Source organism: Carassius auratus, unplaced genomic scaffold (assembly GCF_003368295.1).
Source record: "Carassius auratus strain Wakin unplaced genomic scaffold, ASM336829v1 scaf_tig00216276, whole genome shotgun sequence".
Lineage (NCBI taxonomy): Eukaryota > Metazoa > Chordata > Actinopteri > Cypriniformes > Cyprinidae > Carassius > Carassius auratus.
Window position 1 is genome coordinate 296383 of NW_020528487.1, and position 19716 is coordinate 316098.

Consider the following 19716-nt stretch of genomic DNA (forward strand, 5'->3'; position numbering starts at 1 on the left):
ACCTGAGTATGAGTCTTCTGGGAGACTGCACAGAAGGAACGTTGCGGGACCGAGGAACTGTAAGATTTGTGGCGACACAACGCACACTACAATCGACCACTGCAGATCTGATCATTTATGTTTTAGATGTCATGGCTCTGGTCACTCAAAACGTGACTGCACAGCAAAATTTCCAAATTCAGCTTCTACACTAACATCACCTAATGGTCAGGGAAACTGACACGCCCACATTCGGAGAGGGGGGGTGTGGGTGACCTTGAAAATTCCCTCAAAGCAGATACAGACTTCGAAGCTTTGTTTAGCTCCTTTAAGAATATATGTCCTGATTCCCAGAAAGTCGTCTTTCAAAACATACAACGCGTTGAATGCTCAGATACACTCTTTTACACACCTGTTCGTATTAATGATTCACTCACCGTGAGTGCAATGTTGGATACCGGCTCTATGGCCTGTACATTAAATGATTCAATTGTCAGTACACTGAGAGAACACGGTGTTTTGGATAATGTAGATGAAGAAGATACCAACATCGTTTTAGTTGGATGCGGCGGCAAACGAGTATTTCCAAAGTGCACGCTTGAGCTTAAGCTGGACGTTTACGGTTGTGACCTTATTGTCCCATGTCTCGTTGTTCCAGGCCAAGGAGATGATCTCATTTTGGGGACTAACGTCATTAAACATCTTGTCCACAGGCTGAAAGATTCTGACAGATATTGGGAACTGATATCTACGCCCAGTGAAACTAATCTGGAAAGTGACGAGTTCTTGTCTATGATGGCTGGTGTATGTCGATGGAAAGGTGGATCAATTCCCGATGTTGTTGGTACTGTTAAACTACAACATGCAGTTACACATTTGCCTGGACAAGAGCATCTTGTCTGGGGTAAACTCCCCATTAAGTCATGTACCCAACCGGGCAGTACTGTTATGGTGGAACCATCTAGACTTCGTTCTGCCTCCAGGAATGTTCTAGTGTGTCGTATTGTCACTCCACTTTGGGGCGATGGATGGATTCCCCTTAAGCTGATCAACCCTAGCGATAGGCCAGTAACCGTGAGGCGAAACGCCAAAGTGGCTGACGTTTACCCCTGTATTGCATTAGAGGATGTGTGCGAAACTAACCCTGAGCTTCCACTTCGTTCAAGCGTTCAGCAGTCAGCTGCTCAGTTGGATAAGTCTGATACACTGACCGACAGGCTGCGAAAGTGTGGATTGGAGACTCTTGATCTGGAAAATTGTGAAGTTTCTAAATTCTGGAAGGTGAAACTGTGTGACTTAGTGCTCGAGTATGAATCTATCTTTTCCAGACATTCTCTTGATTGTGGTGAAGTCAAGGACTTTGTGCACAGAATCCGTCTGTTTGACGAAAGGCCCTTTCGCTTACCATACAGACGAGTTCCCCCTTCACAATACCAGAAGTTACGTGTCGCTTTGAATGAAATGGAGGAAAGGGGTATAATCCGTAAGTCAGCGAATTCGCATCACCTCTGGTTCTGTGCTGGAAAAAAGATGGCAATCTTCGTATATGCACTGATTTTCGCTGGCTTAATGCGTGAACAGTGAAAGATGCGCACCCCCTACCTCATCAGGAGGACTGTCTTGCAGCACTGGGTGGCAATTCGTTCTTTAGCACAATGGATTTGACCTCGGGATTCTATAACATCCCGTTACATGAGGATGACAAAATATACAGCGTTCACAACACCGGTTGGACTGCATGAATACAATAGGCTCCCACAAGGCCTCTGTAACTCACCCGCAAGCTTCATGCGTATGATGACTAGGATCTTTGGTGAGCAGAATTTTCTGTCACTGTTGTGCTACCTGGATGATTTAATGGTCTTCGCACCTACTGAAGAAATTGCATTGCAGAGGCTTGAAACTGTTTTCGGAATGCTGAAAAAGCACAATTTGAAACTGTCGCCGAAGAAATGCCACTTCTTAAGACGTTCTGTGAAATTCCTCGGTCATCTGATTACAGAGGGAGGTGTATCTACGGACCCTGGAAAAGTTGAGGCAATTACTAAAATTACTTCTGCGGATTTGATGTGTCCAGATGGTGTCACTCCATCAGTTAAGAAAATTCAGTCTTTTCTTGGCCTCATTATGTGGTACCAGCGCTTCATCGAGAATTGTTCGTCCCTCGCACGACCACTTTTTGCTCTGACTAGCGGAGTTAAGAAAGCTAGAGGTGTTGGGCGTGGAGGAGCTCCTGCGTCCAGAAAACTCACTCCCGATGACTGGTCTCCAGCTTGTGAGGCGGCTCTGTTGGCTTTAAAGGAAGCCCTTCTGTCCAATGTTGTCCTTGCACATCCTGACTTTTCCAGACCTTTTATTCTTGCTACTGACGCTTCGTCTGAGGGATTGGGCGCCGTGCTTTCACAACTGAGTCCTGGAGAAAGCAGATCGCGACCCATTGCATTTGCGAGTAAGTCACTTTCTAGGGCGCAATCCAGATATCCAGCACACCGCCTTGAGTTTCTTGCTCTCAAATGGGCCGTATGTGATAAATTTAGCCACTGGCTAAAAGGACATCAGTTCACAGCCTGGACAGATAACAATCCCCTGACACATATCTTGACCAAACCTAGGCTCGACGCCTGCGAACAAAGATGGGTGGCTAAACTCGCTGCCTTCGAGTTTGACATCAAATATGTTCCTGGGCCGAAGAACTCCATAGCTGACGCCTTGAGTAGGCAGCCTTTTGCAGACCGTCATGTTAGTCACCGCATAGTAAGGTAACCTTATGATAAGTTGGTAGCGGAGTCAGTAAATCATTGCTTTGCTGCTGTCCAGGATGTTTTCCGGTTGTCCATCGCCAGTCAGCAAGTGATTGACAGTGCAGAGGACCCAGCAGATGCCTGTGAGCAGTCAGGAGTCAATACAGATGATGATGTGCCCGGGAGTTTTTCGAGTGCTGAAGTGTCAGCTGTCTTTTCTAATCACCTTTCTTGGGATGAAAGCACACGAACACGGGCCACTTCTCTTGCTGGACTTGTCCAACAGATCGCGGATGTTGGGTTTGATGCCCTTCCCTCTTATTCACGCCAAGAGCTGAGAGACAAACAGATCGAGGATGAACATTTGCAGAAAGTGATATACTATGTTGACCGAAAACGTAGGCCTTCGAGACGTGAGCGCATGAGGGACCCCACTGCTGTGCGTAAGCTTATGAAACAGTGGGAGAAGCTATTATTAAACGATGGTGTCTTGTATCGTGTTTCAAAAGATCCCATAACGCGTCACAAACGTTTTCAGTACGTGGTACCTTCTTCCCTGACTGCTGTAGTTCTCAGAGGATGTCACGACGAGGCTGGACACCAAGGCCAGTATAGAACACTTGACTTGTCTCGTCGACGCTTTTATTGGACAGACATGGAACGTGATGTTCGTGAAAATGTGAAAGTGTGTGGTCGTTGTGTGCTGGCAAAGACACCGGAGCCTGATGGGCGAGCTCTATTGGAAAGTATCAGGACCTCTGCTCCTCTTGAGTTAGTCTGCATTGATTTCTGGACAGCGGAGGATTCTCAGAATAGGTCAGTTGATGTTTTAGTGGTCACTGACCATTTTACCAAACTGGCCCATGCTTTTCGCTGCCCAGACCAGTCAGCTAAGTCAGTAGCGAGGCAGCTCTGGGACAACTATTTCTGTTACTATGGTTTCCCAGAGCGCATTCATTCCGATCAGGGGGCAAATTTCTGTAGTGAGCTCATCAGGCATTTGCTTGAATTTTCTGGTGTTAGGAAGATGAGAACAACACCATATCATCCTATGGGCAACGGAATCACAGAAAGATTTAATCGAACACTGGGAAACATGATCAGAGCCCTTGAACCGCGCCCAAAGCAAGATTGGCCTCGAATGCTACATACTTTAACATTTGTGTACAATTGCACTGTGCACGAGACTACAGGGTTTCCTCCCTTTTATCTAATGTTTGGCCGTACCCCTAGACTGCCAATTGATGTTGTTTTCAAGAGTGTACTGTGGGATGATTCGAACAACTCTCTTCCTAAGTATATAGAGTCTCTGAGTAGAGATTTGAGGGATGCTCTTGCTGTTGCAGAGGCTAACACATCTAAAGAACAGTCTCATCAAGCACACATGTACAATCGCAAAAATAAAGGTGTGCGAATTGAAGTTGGCGACAGGGTCCTATTAGCCAATAGGAGTGAACGCGGAAAGCACAAACTCTCAGACAAGTGGGAAAATGTAGTGTATACTGTGGTCGATTGTGATCCTAAGACTCACATTTTCAAGATTAAGCACCCTGTGTCTGGTCAGCTAAAGGTGGTCCACAGAAATCTTCTTTTGTGTGTTAATTTCCTCCCTTTGAGTGACACTGTGGGTAAAGCTGATGATGAGAGTGTATTTTCTGTAGATGATGGTGCGTCTGATAATTGTTCTGTATCTTCTGATGATTCAATGCCTGATGGTCAAGGCCCAGTTGTGGCTGAGGGTGATCCTCAGATGATTGAGTTATGTGATGCTCATGATTCAAATGGGGTTGTTAATGTTCCACTGCAGAGTGTGGTCTCTGGAAATGATTCTCCGGACCGACAGGTCTTTCTGGGTAGTCCTGAAAAAAGGGATGTTTGTAATTCTGGCCCTGATGTTGAGGGTACGATTGATGGTACTGAGTTACCAGGTCAGAGATCAAAGTTTGGAAGATTGTTGAAACCAGTGAATCGCCTTATTTCTTCTATGAATCAACATACCTTGTTTCAGAACAGAAAGCAAACACTGAATAAATGGTCTATTTCGATTCTTAGTCTGAAGTAATGACGTGTTAAATTCAGTGTATTGTGGTAATCTTTGTGGGAATAGGAATTGCTAAAATGAAATGTAAGAGGCACTTCATTTGGGTCATGATCAAGGAAAAGTGATATGCGCAGCACTTCTTCCTGTCAGTTCTTTATATGAACAGTTGTTACTGATCAAAAGCAATAATGCTAAGTATGGCAATTCAAAGTTGTCTGAGTTTTCAGAAGAAAAGAAAAAACACTGGTTTCGTTTGTTTTGTTTTTGTTTACCACATTTTGGCAAATTCAGTGGGGGAGAATGTAACAGGTAAAATAAAATTGTAATGTATTTTGCCAAAATGTTTGTTCATGTTGTAAAATAATTCTGAGATTAATTGAATATAATGTGTTAAGTACATCTGAAAGAAAAGGATATGGGGACACCTACAGGCGAGTATGATAACAATTGAGTTAAGTCGGCCATATTCTCTTCAGTTTTATGAAGCTGTTGAGGAGAATGGTAGGTGGAAAATCTCTCTCCGGTCGAACAGAAATAAAATGTTGTCAGGCATGATTTTATTTATCCTTAAGGTCAAAATGTGTACTAAAAGTGTTTTATTTCATGTTTGAGTCATAAGAGACATAGAGTTGATGAATAATTGCAGTTATATGAAACTCAATGTCGAGCACGTTAGGAGCACATGGTATTTCTATCTTTTGTATTTTCACGTTATTTTTACACTTATTTATTTTTGACAGTTACGTGACCGGATGAGCTGTACTTAATCTGTTTGGTGTCATTTCACATATTCTCAGGTATGATGTACTAATGTTTGTATGATGCTATGTTTTCTGTGTTTGAAAAAAAAAAAGAATGAGCTCTTAATTACAAAGATATTGATTTATTGTCTGTTGAATTGATAAATCGAGTTTTATGAAGCTGTTGAGGAGAATGTTACGTGACCGGATGAGCTGTACTTAATCTGTTTGGTGTCATTTCACATATTCTCTGATATTTTCGACTCAGTAAACGTGCGATTGATGAGCTCAGCCTTGGTCTCTGTGTGGTCCTTTCCGGGAGGGTCGAGAGAACGAACCAGTAGAGAGGGGTTACATTAACACGCATATAGAAACATAAGGATAGCCAGAGATTGATTCCCAATGTCAGTTTATTTGTAATTAATACTATAGTAGTACAGTTCCCTTTACATCTTTAACTAGCCATTAATTTATTAATTGAATGTGTGACCTATCCTCATTAATCGACCAAACATTTGCCCCCCCTGAGAGAATTGGCAAGGAGCCGCCACAGAATATCAGTATAAAAATAGGCTAAGTGTGGTCACTGAGTCATATGGCCCCTCCTTCTTTGACCCCTCCACCACATCATCATAATCAGTTTTTAAAAACAAAAGCAAATTCACATAATTCATTGTTATAATTTAATCTAGATTTAGTTTAAAAATTAAATGTAAACATAAGCATTTATAGTTATAAAGTATAAGGTGACAATAACCTACCTAGGTTTTTCTCATCTTCATTGTGTTCTTCACATTATCATCATCATCATCATCATCCTCCTCCTCCTGATCTCCCTCTGAAACACATGTAAAACAAAACCTCACATTGCAATTTGGAATATAGCTTGTCATGTCATAGACATCTCATTACTGACTGAGATGATTAGATTAAACCTGATAAAGCCATGCGGTTTCATTAATGATAATAATGTGTATATCACTGATCTATATTATAGATCAGTGGTATATATACAAACCCGATTCCAAAAAAGTTGGGACTCAGTACAAATTGTGAGTAAAAAAGTAATGGAATAATTTACAAATCTCATTACCTTATATTTGATTTACAATAGAATATAGATAAAATATGAAATGTTGAAAGTGAGACATTTTGAAATGTCATGCAAATATTGGCTCATTTTGGATTTCATGAGAGCTTCACATTCCCAAAACGTTGGGACAGGTAGCAATAAGAGGCCGGAGAAGTTAAATGTACATATAAGGAACAGCTGGAGGAACAATTTGCAACTTATTAGGTCAATTGGCAACATGATTGGGTATAAAAAGAGCCTCTCAGAGTGGCAGTGTCTATCAGAAGTCAAGAGGTTCTCAAAGGAAAAATTGCAAAGAATTTGAAGTTATCGTCATCATCTACAGTCTGTAGATGATGACGATAACTTCAAATTCTTTGCAATTTTTCCTTTGAGAACCTCTTGACTTCACTGTAGACTACAGTGCATAATTTCATCCAAAGAATCAGAGAATCTGGAACAGTCTCTGTGCGTAAGGGTCAAGCCCGGAAAACTGTACTGGATGCTGGTGATCTTTGGGCCCTTAGACGGCACTGCATCACATACAGGAATGGTACTGTAATGGAAATCACAACATGGACTCAGGAATACTTCCAGAAAACATTGGCTGTAAAACACAATCCACCGTACCATTTTCTGTTGCCGGCTAAATCTCTATATGTCAAAAAAGAAGCCATATCTAAATATGGTCCCACTTTATATTAGGTGGCCTTAACTACTATGTACTTACATAAAAAAATAAGTACAATGTACTTACTGTGTTCATATTGTATTGTAAAACACTTTTGCTGCTATTGAGGTGGGATGGGGTAAGGTTAGGGAGAGGGTTGGAGGTATGGGTAAGTTTAAGGTAGGGTTAAGGTGTAAAGTATGGGTCAACAGTGTAATTATAAATGTAATTACAGAAATTAAATACAGATGTAATTACATGTAGGTTTTTTTCAAATATAAGTACAATGTAAAAACATGTACACAATAAGTACATTGTAATAAATTATTAATTAATATGTAAGTACATAGTAGTTAAGGCCACTTAATATAAATTGGGTCCAAATATGATCTTCAAACAAAGATTTTTCGAGATCTGAATTTTCTTGGCAACATGGCTGCTACAGCGAACAAAAAGACACATAAATGTAAGCTTTTTTGGCATAAATAAAGATTTTAACAAAGTAATAATTTGTTTTATGTTACATTCAATTGTGAGTTCATGTTAACGGTCATGTTACTCAAAGACATGTTTGCAAAAAAAAAAAAAAAAAATGTTTGCTAACGTCATATAGCTACAGACTGCATGGTAGTTCCACAGCATATGTCTGATCAGGGGGATAACTGCCGTAGACACTGATGGGGGCTAATCCCCCCCCAATACTTAGAAATTGCTAAACCATTTTCTCAAATATTGCCTATTCAAGAGGAAAAGAGCGAGAGAGAGAAAGTGAAATGGAGGTTGTGTGTATTCGCGTCTGTGCATTTATCTTTTTAGAGTGAGTTTACTTAAAAACAGCGATTGTATCCTCTCGTCGCTGGAAAATATAATATAGCAATTCAGTATTTAAACTATTATAAAATTCATGGGGCAGCGTTAAGTTTATTTTCTCCTGGATGTGTGAGCTGCGTGATTTCCAATATGTGTGTGTCTGTGGGCGTGTCTGAGGGGCGACTATGATCTTGTCCTGGAGGATGGGTTCAGGGTCTTCTGACATTTCTTCGGGTGCGTAACATCTAGATAGAGCATCGGCTTTTACGTTTTTTACCCCTGGGCGGTAGGAGATGGAGAATTGGAAGCGGGTGAACAATAGCGCCCAGCGGGCCTGTCTGGGGTTGAGTCTCTTGGCTGCTCTAAGGTATTCCAGGTTCTTGTGGTCAGTGAGGAGTGGCCAATGTCTCCACTCCTCCAGGGCAAGCTTGATGGCAAGTAGCTCCCTATTCCCGATGTCATAGTTAACCTCCGCCGGGTTGAGTTTCCTGGAGAAGAAGGCACATGGATGGAGGCGGCTGGGCGTCCCCTGCTGCTATGAAAGGACTGCTCCCACTCCGGTGGTTGAGGCGTCCACTTCCACAATGAATGACAGTTCGGGGTTTGGATGCACGAGGAGTGGGGCGGTCGTGAAGGCTCGCTTTAGGGCCTGGAAGGCTTCGGTGGCGCCAGGAGTCCATGAAAGGGATTTGGGCTTCTGGCGAAGGAGGTTGGTTAGAGGGCTGGTGATAGTACTAAAATTCTGAATGAGTCGTCTACAAAAGTTGGCGAGGCCAAGGAATCACTGCAGTTCCTTAATAGTGGTAGGAATGGGCCAGTCCCTGACTGCGCTTACCTTCCCGTCGTCCATCTGGATGCAACTGCGGTCGATGGTATACCCAAGGAACTGCACTGAGGGTTGATGGAATGAGCACTTCTCTGCTTTCAGGTAGAGCTGGTAGTCCCTCAGGCGTTGCAGGATCTCCGCAACTTGGCAATGATGTTCTGCCAGGCTCTGGGAGTATATCAAGATGTCATCAATATAGACTAGGACAAACTGGTGGAGGAAATCCCGGAGCACCTCATGGATGAAGTCCTGGAATACGGATGGGGCGTTTACAAGCGTTTACATAATGACCAGTAGGGGTGATGAAGGCGGTCTTCCACTCGTCTCCCTCACGTATCCGGATGAGGTTATACGCGCTGCGGAGGTCCAACTTGGTGAATACAGTGGCACCACGGAGATGTTCTAGGGCCGCTGGGACGAGGGGAAGAGGGTACCGTAATTTCTGAGTTATCTTATTCAGGGCTCTATAATCTATGCATGGCCGTAAACCTCCATCTTTCTTGGCCACGAAGAAGAAACTGGATGCAGCAGGGGAGGTAGACGGGCGGATGTATCCTTGTGCCAGCGCCTCCTTGATGTACTCCTCCATGGCCTTCTCCTCGGGAACAAATAGGGGATATATCCGTCCCTTTGGCACTGGTTCACCCGGCAGCAGATCTATTGCACAGTCCCACGGCCGGTGTGGAGGCAGCTTGGAGGCCCGCTTAGGGCAGAAGACATCACTGAAGGGGGCGTAGCACTGGGGAATGGAGATGGACTTGTTCTCGACAGGGCTTTCAATGGAGGTGGAGTAATCAGGTAGCGGTTTGGGGGGACGTTCCACGGGAACAGGGCAGCCGGATACATGATTGAAAGCAAGCTTTGCCCCACTTCAGGATTTCTCCGGTCTTCCAGGAGATCACAGGGTTATGCTGCTCCAACCATGGGCACCCTAGAATTACGTCAGCGGTGGAATCCTCCAGAACCAGCAGATGGATTTCCTCATGATGTAGGAGTCCTGTCTGAAGGGAGATGGGACCCACACAGTGATGTACATACTTCTTGCTTAACGGCCTGCCGGTGATTGTGTGGATCTGGTAAGTGGCCGGCGTGGCCGGGGTTGGGAGCCTGAGCTGATGGCAGAGGGCGCCGGAGATGAAGTTGCCGGCTGACCCAGAATCGAGGAGGGCGGAAACTGGAAGATACATCAGCGGCAGTAAGTGTCACAACAGTGGTGAGTGGTTTCATTTGGTATCATGAAGGGAGAATGGCACTCACCATGGGACGAGGAGGACAAACGGGGCACCCAGCTATGGTATGCCCCGGAGCTGCACAGTACAAACATAAGTTCTGGGCCAGCCGTCTTTGACGCTCCACCATGGTGGTATAGTGAGGCGGTATGAATCCACAATCATGGGTTCGTTGGCTGGTTCTGGGGAACTGACGTTCTCTGGTCGGCAGAGAGGTGTGGAGGAATGCGCCTGGTCCTGGTGCTCTAAGCACGACTGCATACGAGTGGCGAAGCGGATGGACAGCTGGATGAATCGCTCGAGGCCGATGGTATCCTCATATGCAGCGAGATGCAACCAGACTCTGGGTTCCAGTCCTTGGCAGTAGGTAGTTAACAAGGCTTGTTCGTTCCATCCACTGGAGCCAGAGTTCTGAACTGTAAGGCATATTCATTGACAGACATTTTCCCTTGTTTTAAAGGTCCCCTTCTTCGTGATTCCATGTTTTAAACTTTTGTTAGTGTGTAATGTTGTTGTTAGAGTATAAATAATATCTGTAAAATTCTAAAGCTCAAAGTTCAATGCCAAGCGAGATATTTGATTTAACAGAATTCGCCTACAAAAAACAACCCGTTTGGACTACAGCCCTCTAGTTCCTGTAGTAATGACATCACTAAAACAGTTTTTTTGACTAACCTCCACCCACATGAATTCACAAACAGGGGGCATGGCCTTGTTGCGCTCCGACGGAGAAGAAGGAAGAGCTGTTTGTTTTTGTCGCCATGTCGTTGAAACGCTGTTTTTTTTCATCTCTGAGTACAATCACCTTTGTTTGGGCTTCCCAGGAACGCTGTACTTTGACATTAATGGTTACAATTTATGTTTAACTCGGTTCCCGAAAATTATAATGCACATGTAAAACTATGTGCAGCTCATTTTTGCTGAGGACAACTTTCTCAATCTCAATCAGTTTAATGCTGGATTTGCACAAAGATTATTCTTGAAAGATGGAGCAGTTCCCTCTTTGTCTGGAGAAGGCGTTGTCTATGGACCACAACTGGTAAGTGTATTTTATTATTCAAGTTGGTGCATTTAACAGTTTCTGTAACTTATTACACAAAGGGCAACACTGTTTAGCTTTGTTAACTAGATGTTAGGGCTGTGCAAAAAAACAAATGCGGTTTTCATGCGCATCTCGTCAGTAAAAACGCTCCTGTGACTATAAATACATCTCCAGCACGTGTGTTCTAGCCCAATCACGTTACCAGGAGGTCAGCCTGCTCTAAGCTGCTGTCGAATCACAGCACAGGTACCGCTGGCCCAATCAGAACTCGTTACGTATTTGAAGGAGAGGCTTCATAGAACAAGGAAGTCATCAGCCCGTTTTTTGTGACAGTGAAAACAGCAGTATACAGATAGGTGAATTGTGTGAAAAATACTGTGTTTTTTTACACTGGAAACATGAACACATGTTATATTGCACATTGTAAACACAATCAAAGCTTCAAAAAAAGCGCGTAAAACGGGACCTTTAAATTGTATAGCTTCTCACCTATCGAAGAATCCCAGGCAGGTCTGCTGAAAACTTCGCGGAAATGTTCGATGAAGCTAGAATATGACTGAATCACTGGGTTATTTTGAGTCCAGAGAGAATCTGCCCACAGTAATGCCTTGGCTTGTAATTGAGAAATGATGAATGCTACCTTAGAGCGGTCCATTGGATACGAGAGCGGTTGCATCTCCAGGACCAGTGAACACTGAAGCAGGAAACCGCTGCATTCCTCCGCCGAACCGGAGTAGGGCGCTGGCTTGGCCATGGGACTGGCGTGCACGGCAGGTGAAGGAGGGATGACGGGATCAGCGGAAGTGCTCGCTGGTGGTGGGGATGCTGGTGCTGACATGAGTGTCCGACGGAGTGCATCAACTAGGTCTTGGAAGGGATCCATGAGGCTCATGCTTGTGTCTCTCGGTGCTGGTCCGGTCATCTGTTACGGATCCCTCAAGAGACAGAGGAGTAACAGATGAAGGTGTTTATTTTTAAGACACAAGCAGAGGAGCAGGCAGTGAGGAGTGGATGGGCGTTGGGATCCGTGCCAGGAAGGTATTGACTTCGAGAAGGGATGGTGAACCACACACACGCACTGTAGGGGAATCGGAATCTTCGGAAGCAATCCTTAGAGAGAAGGTAGAAGAGGAGTTAGTCCTAATAGTTAGCACACAGGAATGTTCTTGTCGCGAACGTGACCGGATGATGACTGGGTGCGTGTGTGTGTGGCTTATATGGTGCAGCGCTGATGAGTGGATGATGAGGAGCAGGTGGTGATGACTAGTACTCAGGTGAGGGTGTGCGCTGTGATTGTGTGGAGGTGGAACCTGGCGTGTTTGTAACAGTGTCATTAAGCAGCTCATTAATACAGAACAATAATTAAAGGCTCTAATGCACACCAGCACACCAGTATATGTGTGTATGGTAAGAGTTAGATGACGAATGATGACGTGTGACAGCATAGTAGTGTTGTCTCAATCCTTAGGGGAAGGGGTATAAAATAGAATTGGGATTGGGCCTTAGTCTGCGCAAGTGCCGTAAGTGATCTCTCGTGCTTGTACATCACTCATTGTTTACACAGATTTCAGAAGTGTTACCTTTCACTGTGAAGATCTAAACATATTTAGATGTACAAGAAATCACAATGGAAGACGATTTCGATATGTCAACAGACAACGTTGGATTTTTTTCACAACCATATTTATTTGATTACACCGATCAAGTACTCAGGAGCGATGGAAGAAGCATTCGCTGCAGCACCACGTCTTCAAGCCTCAGAGAGACAGATCTCTTCAAAATTGGTGGTGTTTTAGTAGCAAGTGTTATGAGATGCCAACAGAAGTGGAGAGCATATGTTGTCATGAATGGAGCATAGCAATGCCACAACTACAAGACGACGAGGACATTGACAGTATCGTACCATATACCTGCCTGACTGAAGATCCTGAGTTTTCTCCGCTGTTGAACCGCAGCGTTTTGTACGTTGTGTTTAGTTTGCCACGTATAAGTCTTAAGTCTAAGAATAAGATTAAAATTATATTCTTAGAATTGACACTCTTGAGAATAATATTTTACTCTGAGTGGCTTTATACATACGGCCCTGGTTAGGATCTTTTATAAGTGGGTTTTTTCCAATTCAGGGTCAAGTTAAAAGCTTTCCTTTTTTTAGACCATGAACTCTTTTTTTACTGCACTATGCCTTGCTTTTTTTTAAAGCTCACTTTCATTCGGTGTGAACAACCGGTTTATTCAGCTCACTGCATTTTAGGGTTAATTCACACTGCAACAACAGATGACAATCATCAGATCACATCTATTTTTTGGAAAATCACCATTCAGCTTAGACTTTTCACAACATGAAAACGCAGAATGAACATTCAGTTCATGGAAACAATGAAGACTTCAACATCTCCAGTAACAGGGAGACACAATGATCCAACAAAACCGGACAAGTGTGTCTGTTGTGCTGGTCAGCATCTGTCAGTGCACTTTAAACTAGTCTTCACTTTGTGTGGCTGGCCTATTTTATAGTAACTGTTGAACAGTCAGAATTTTTCAATAAACTGACTCAATGAGCTGATGCAATTTTTCATACATTTTAAATTGATTAAAAATTAATTGTGTTTGGGGAACGGTCACAGAGCTGCCCTCTGTTCCCTCGGTCTAGTCTTTTAGCATTAACACATGAACACATACTTGAGTTTTAAAACTCTTTATTTACCTTGATGTGTCAGTAAGGTGTAGAGATGGATGATACACACACAAGCACACACTTTTACACACCTGTAACTAGACTGTTGTGTTCAGACTAGCCACCTGAACACTAAAACCAGTGGATATTGAAATTTTTTTTATAAACTGTTGGCTATTACCTGGATCAGCATACATGTGGCAGCCATCTTGAAATGAGTAAAAGACCTGAAAGGACTTTTGTCAGCTTTTTTATACCTTTGCTGTGTTGCATCATGGGGACTGGGAGATACCAAGTATGCATGGAACGGGATGGAAACTGTTCTTTAGTTTTTGTATTTGACCTTTTATAATTATTGCTAAATTTGAAGTTATGGTATATTGTGCTATTGATATTTGGTGGAATGAACGAAATAGTGTTACTTGATTTTGAATCCTTTTTTATGTGTTAGTACTTAATATGATTTTCATGTGATATTACGGCTTCTGAGAAATGGTTGAACCCATGTGTATAATTCTCATGTAATGAAGCAGTCAGGGAGTCCTTGATAGTGATGGGAAGTTCGATTCTTTTCCGCGAACCGGTTCTTTCGGATGGTTTGATTCAATAAACCGGTTGAAAAAAAAAAACAATTAAATTGAACGTAAAATATGAACACGCAAATTTCATCCCCATCTGCTCTGAGAGTCACTTCTTTAGTATTTTACTGTTTAATCTGACAAAACTACCGTCACATACACAACAGCTGCAAGGGAAGTCAAGGCCTACTGGTTAGAAAGTTTGACTCCTAACCCTAGGGTTGTGCGTTCGAGTCTTGGGCCGGCAATACTACAACTGAGGTGCCCTTGAGCAAGGCACCGAACCCCCAACTGCTCCCCAGGCAACACGGCATAAATGGCTGCCCAATGCTCAGGGTGTGTGTTCACAGTGTGTGTGTGTGTGTGTGTGTGTGTGTGTGTGTGTTCACTGCTGTGTGTGTGCATTAAATAATCACATCAGAAATAAATGACAAGAACATTGATATTTCAATCTAAAATAAATATGTTAAAAGATCTGATATTTTACTAAAATACTGCAAATGTTTTAAAGACCACAAAGGAACATTTATATAATAAATATGCTTTATACAGTATCAATGTTACATTTTATATAAGTAAATTCAAAACTTAAATCACACAAGCATTAATCTTCAGTCTGAAATGTATATGGAATAAATATTGCATTTTGAATAAGATTAAGTCTTCCAGTAGCATAATGTCAGTAAATGTTACAGTAATATGCACTCACTAGAGCAGATGACTCCAACATCTCGTCTATGAGAACATTCAGCACGACTCCATGAAGAGATGGAACATTCTGAGAGTTTAGTTTCATTCCCGTCACAATCAAACACATCAGCCCAGATTTTAATACTTCCTTCTCCAAACCAGTCTGATCCCACAACAGACACAGCAATCCCACAATTCAGCTGTCTACATAGGACACTGACAGTTTTCATATCCCAGCATGCATCACACACTGTTCCCCATTTATTGAAGTACTGACGTTAAACTCGACCAGAACAGATGTCAGGACCATTGAGCAGCCTGAGATCAGTGTAATCTGGAGAAAAAACACAGAGTTTACTGAGATTCTAAGCAAGAGAACAAATTTCATAGTTCTGTTTAATACAGTCACTCTGAGTTTATAATGATGGTACTGATCAACCAATTACATTTTTGTAAATGTAACAGATTTGTTAAATAAATAGGTTAAACATTTTACCAGAACATATCAGTATGACATCATTCTCATGGGTACAGTTTATTTTATGTGAGTTTGATGATGGACAGCATCAAGCCTTGACCCTTCTGATTTTATTTACACTACAGAGAAGACCATCTGTCACTATGATTATGATACAGACATAAATCAAGAAGCAAGTACTTAAATTTTTAGATATAGATTATAATGTGTTTATTGCTCAATCCTAAATGAGCAACATCTGTGTCAGATTCTTCAAGACTGAACTAATTCAGTGGCGTTTTACTGAATTACAGTTTCCATAGAGGTGACAAGTGTTGTAAATATTAATTTAACCAACATTTAAATCATTAAATGCTTCAAAATGCATAAATGCATGTTTACAAAATCATTGTTGAAAAATGTTCACAGAGTATAACTGTACACAGTGTATACGTTACAAAGCATATACTTTTATTCAGATTTCAGAATGATAACTTTGACATTTGTAATGGATATATTGAGATGTCTTGTCTGTCCGCTGAACGTTGTTCGTTACAGTAATGAATATGAATGACATTTTTTAATAAGCAGGGGAAATTCCCAACATTATACAAATATTTACTGGCTAAAGACGTTTGCATTGTATGAATGTACAGTGAGACTTCAGATATAAAAATGCTGACTTAGTGACGTTTTCTTATACAATTTATATGATTTTCTAATTACTCAGTAGAATATGTGGGAATTATACAGCAAAACAATATGGCAAAACAGTGGTGGTGGCTCCACTCTTTATGAAGTTTCAAAACATTTCTGTCAAAAATTTCAATTGTATATTTCAATACAGAATGTAACGAAACTTATAACACTTATAAGAGTAGTCAGTTTCTTCCCGTTTTTCCTGGTTCCTCCTCCACATCATCATAGTCTGTTATCGCAGAAAAAAAGAGCAAATTCATGTGTTAATACATACATTAAAATGTATTACATAAATATTAATATTAGCAGTAAATTTAAATAAGATTTCATGATAACAGAAATTGATAATATAAAGTGATTATAAAGAAACAAAGGTGTTCATAACATACCAAACATGTCACTCATATACTCTGAGACATTCTTCACATCATCATACTCCTCATGAACACCCTCTGAAATAAATGTGTTTTATTTTATTAATTACATGAGAAAAAACCTCTATCAGGGTGTCCAATCCTGCTCCTGGAGGGCCACAGTCCTAACCACAATCAAACAAACTTGAACCATTTGATCAAGGTCTTCAGCGTTAGAAACTTCCAGATAGGTGTTTTGGGACAAGATGGAGCTAAACTCTGCAGGACACTGGCCCTCCAGGAGCAGGTTTGGTCATCACTGGACTACATACTTTATATGGCATGAAATGTGAAGAAAAATAAGGGAAAAAAATTAAAAAATTTAAATTTAAAATTAAATCACACACCTGGTTTATCACTGGACAACTGTCGTACAATGACAACATCATCATAGTTTTCTGGTAAGTCATCTACAACAAAAACAGTAAGAAATTAACTGCATCCATCAGTTAAAACACATATATATATTAAAATATGCAGTCTACCTTGAAAAAGGTCTATAAACAAACAGGTTTACGGTTCAGAGGAAACCCATCAGTTAAAGTCACTGACCTGTCATTTTTATTTTTGACCTGTAAATGGTTTCATTTTCTCCATAGTGATGGAAACATTATGTGACCCCTTCTGCAGATTTTGCTTAAATTAGCATATACAAATGAATAAATGAATGAATTAAACCATATCTAAATTGTGTGTTGAATAGTGCACTGTACATAATTTCTGCAAAGAAAATGTTTGCTAAGTAAAGTGCTAAGTGCTTGCTAAGTAAATGTTTTTAGTTAACTGCATGCATTACACAACATACATAGGCTTCTGTATTTAGCAGGTAAGTTGTATTTAAAGGGAAAGTTGACCCAAAAATTCAAATTCTGTCATTAATTAATCATCCTCATGTCTTTCCAAACCTGTAAGACCTTTGTTCATCTTCAGAACACAAATTAAGATATTTTTGATGAAAACTTTCTGACCCTGCTTAGATAGCAACCAAAATGTTTCCAGGCCCAGAAACGTAGTAAGGACCTTGGTAAAATAGTCCAAGTTACAAGAATACTTTGTGTTCAAAGAAATCAAAAATAACGACTTTATTCAACACTCTTCTCCTCCAACTCACTGTCCTCTGCCATTATTGAGAGTAGAATGACAAATGCGTGTTCCACCGATGTCACATGGACTATTTTATTGATGTCCTTACTGTGTTTCTGGGCCTGGGAACATTTCAGTTGCAATGCTATCTATGCAGGGTCAGCAAGCTCTTTGATTTCATCAAAAATATCTTAATTTGTGTTCAGAAGATGAACAAAGGACTTACGGGTTTGGAACGACATGAGGGTGAGTAATTAATAACAGAATTTTTATTTTTGGGTCAACTAGCACTTTAAGTCATCTAACCTGAAAGGAGCTCATCAGCATCTTCACATCCAGAATGCTGTTCTTCAGAAAGGACACTTCCTCTTATGAAGTAGAACCATTAGACACATTTAGAATCACAAATCTGCCAAAACCCTACTTCCTTTGGATCATTCAGCACCAACTCTATATCATTTTAAAAAAAAACACTCAACGTCCCACAAATGAATGTGTTTTGTTCCACTCATCCCTCAGAATTAAGTGATTATCCTCTTGACCTAAACAATGACACTTCATGACAGACACGATGACACTTACTCACCCCTATGAGTGAAGAGACTGTTTATGTGCTGAATCTCCTCATAAATGGCCTCAGACATCATCCTGTGTCTCCTCTTAGAGAGAGCTGTGAGTGTAGACAGACAAACCTGCTGTCAGTTCACAACACATGACTGATCACACACTGAATAAGACACAATATGACAGTCTCTTGATCTCTCCTACCTCTCCTCATCACTCTGTTCTGCTGAATCAGTATAAGCAGTGGCACTAAGAGCAGTAAGAGCACAACTCCCAGAACAATCACAAGCACTGGGGAAGACACTGGTGGAGGAGTTTGTGGAGGAAAGACTGATGTTGAGCGCACTTGAGGAGAAACTGGAGGAGAAGCTGATGATGTTGTGGCAGGAGTAGTGGACAGTGACACATCTGACAAAACAGACACAAACACATTAAAGTCATGCAAATACACAAATAGTGACCTTGGACCACAAAAACTGTCATATGGGTAATTTTTTATTTATTGGGATTTATACATAATCTGAAAGCTGAATAAATATGCTTTCCATTAATGCATGGTTTGTTAAGATATGACAATATTTGGTCAAAATACAACAATGTGTAAATCTGGAATGAGAGGATGCAAAAAAAAAAAATCTAAGTATTGAGAAAATCCATTTAAAGTTGTCCAAATTCAGTTCTTAACAATGCATATTACTAATCAAAAATTAAGCTTTGATATATTTACGGTAGGAAATTTACAAAATATATTCATGGAACATGATCTTTACTAAATATTCAAATGATTTTGGCATAAAAGAAAAAATCTATAATTTTGAACTATACAATGTTTTTTTTTTTTTTTTTTTTTTTTTTTTAACTATTGCAAAAAATATATACCCCAGCGACTGGTTTTGAGTTTCAGGGTCACAATATTATTAACTTTAATATGAATAATATTCCTGTGTTTGCTGTGACCTGCACAAGTGAGTCCAGCGTGCTCTTTGTGGGAGCAGTCAGTGTGGTTATTCAGGGAGAGAGGACAGTCCCACAGGTGAATCTCATTTCCTCTGCACTCAACTTTGTTCATCCACACAACACCTTCACCAGCACCAAAGACTGAATTCCCATCAGCCCTCAGTGCTGTTCCACAACCCAGCTGCCTGCAGACCACCTGAGCATCGCTGATGTCCCAGTGATCATCACAGACTGAGCCCCACACAGCGTTATGATACACCTCCAGCCTCCCAGAGCACCGGCCGTCCCCTCCACTCAGTCTGAGAGGAAGACGCTCTGAAATAAAAAGTAAAGACTCATCAGTTATTACTTACCAGCCAGAAAATTCACAACTATAAACTGAACAAAAATCATTTATTATGCTCTTCTTACTTAAACAAAACCTACTCACTTGAACACTGTCTCTGGTGAG

At 41.3% G+C, this 19716-nt stretch overlaps 1 protein-coding gene across 1 annotated transcript; it reads right to left on the bottom strand.

The window, feature by feature from the left end:
• Positions 1 to 16404: 16404 nt before the first annotated feature.
• On the bottom strand, positions 16405 to 19433 carry LOC113097441 (scavenger receptor cysteine-rich type 1 protein M130-like). The gene is made up of 6 exons (XM_026262681.1): positions 19266 to 19433; positions 18513 to 18716; positions 18331 to 18414; positions 17009 to 17071; positions 16638 to 16700; positions 16405 to 16477 (listed from the first exon to the last, which is right to left on the bottom strand). Exons 1-6 carry the CDS (start codon positions 19375 to 19377, stop codon positions 16431 to 16433), a joined length of 573 nt encoding a protein of 190 aa, XP_026118466.1. The 5' UTR covers positions 19378 to 19433; the 3' UTR covers positions 16405 to 16430.
• Positions 19434 to 19716: the final 283 nt, after the last annotated feature.

Coding starts and splice junctions, on each gene's coding strand:
- LOC113097441 (XM_026262681.1), bottom strand. CDS start 19,377: ATGAACAAAGTTGAGTGCAGAGGAAATGAGATTCACCTGTGGGACTGT. Junction 18,717..19,265: donor CGCTGGACTCACTTGTGCAG/GTCACAGCAAAC, acceptor CTGTTTTGTCAG/ATGTGTCACTGTCCACTACT. Junction 16,478..16,637: donor GTATATGAGTGACATGTTTG/GTATGTTATGAA, acceptor CTGCGATAACAG/ACTATGATGATGTGGAGGAG.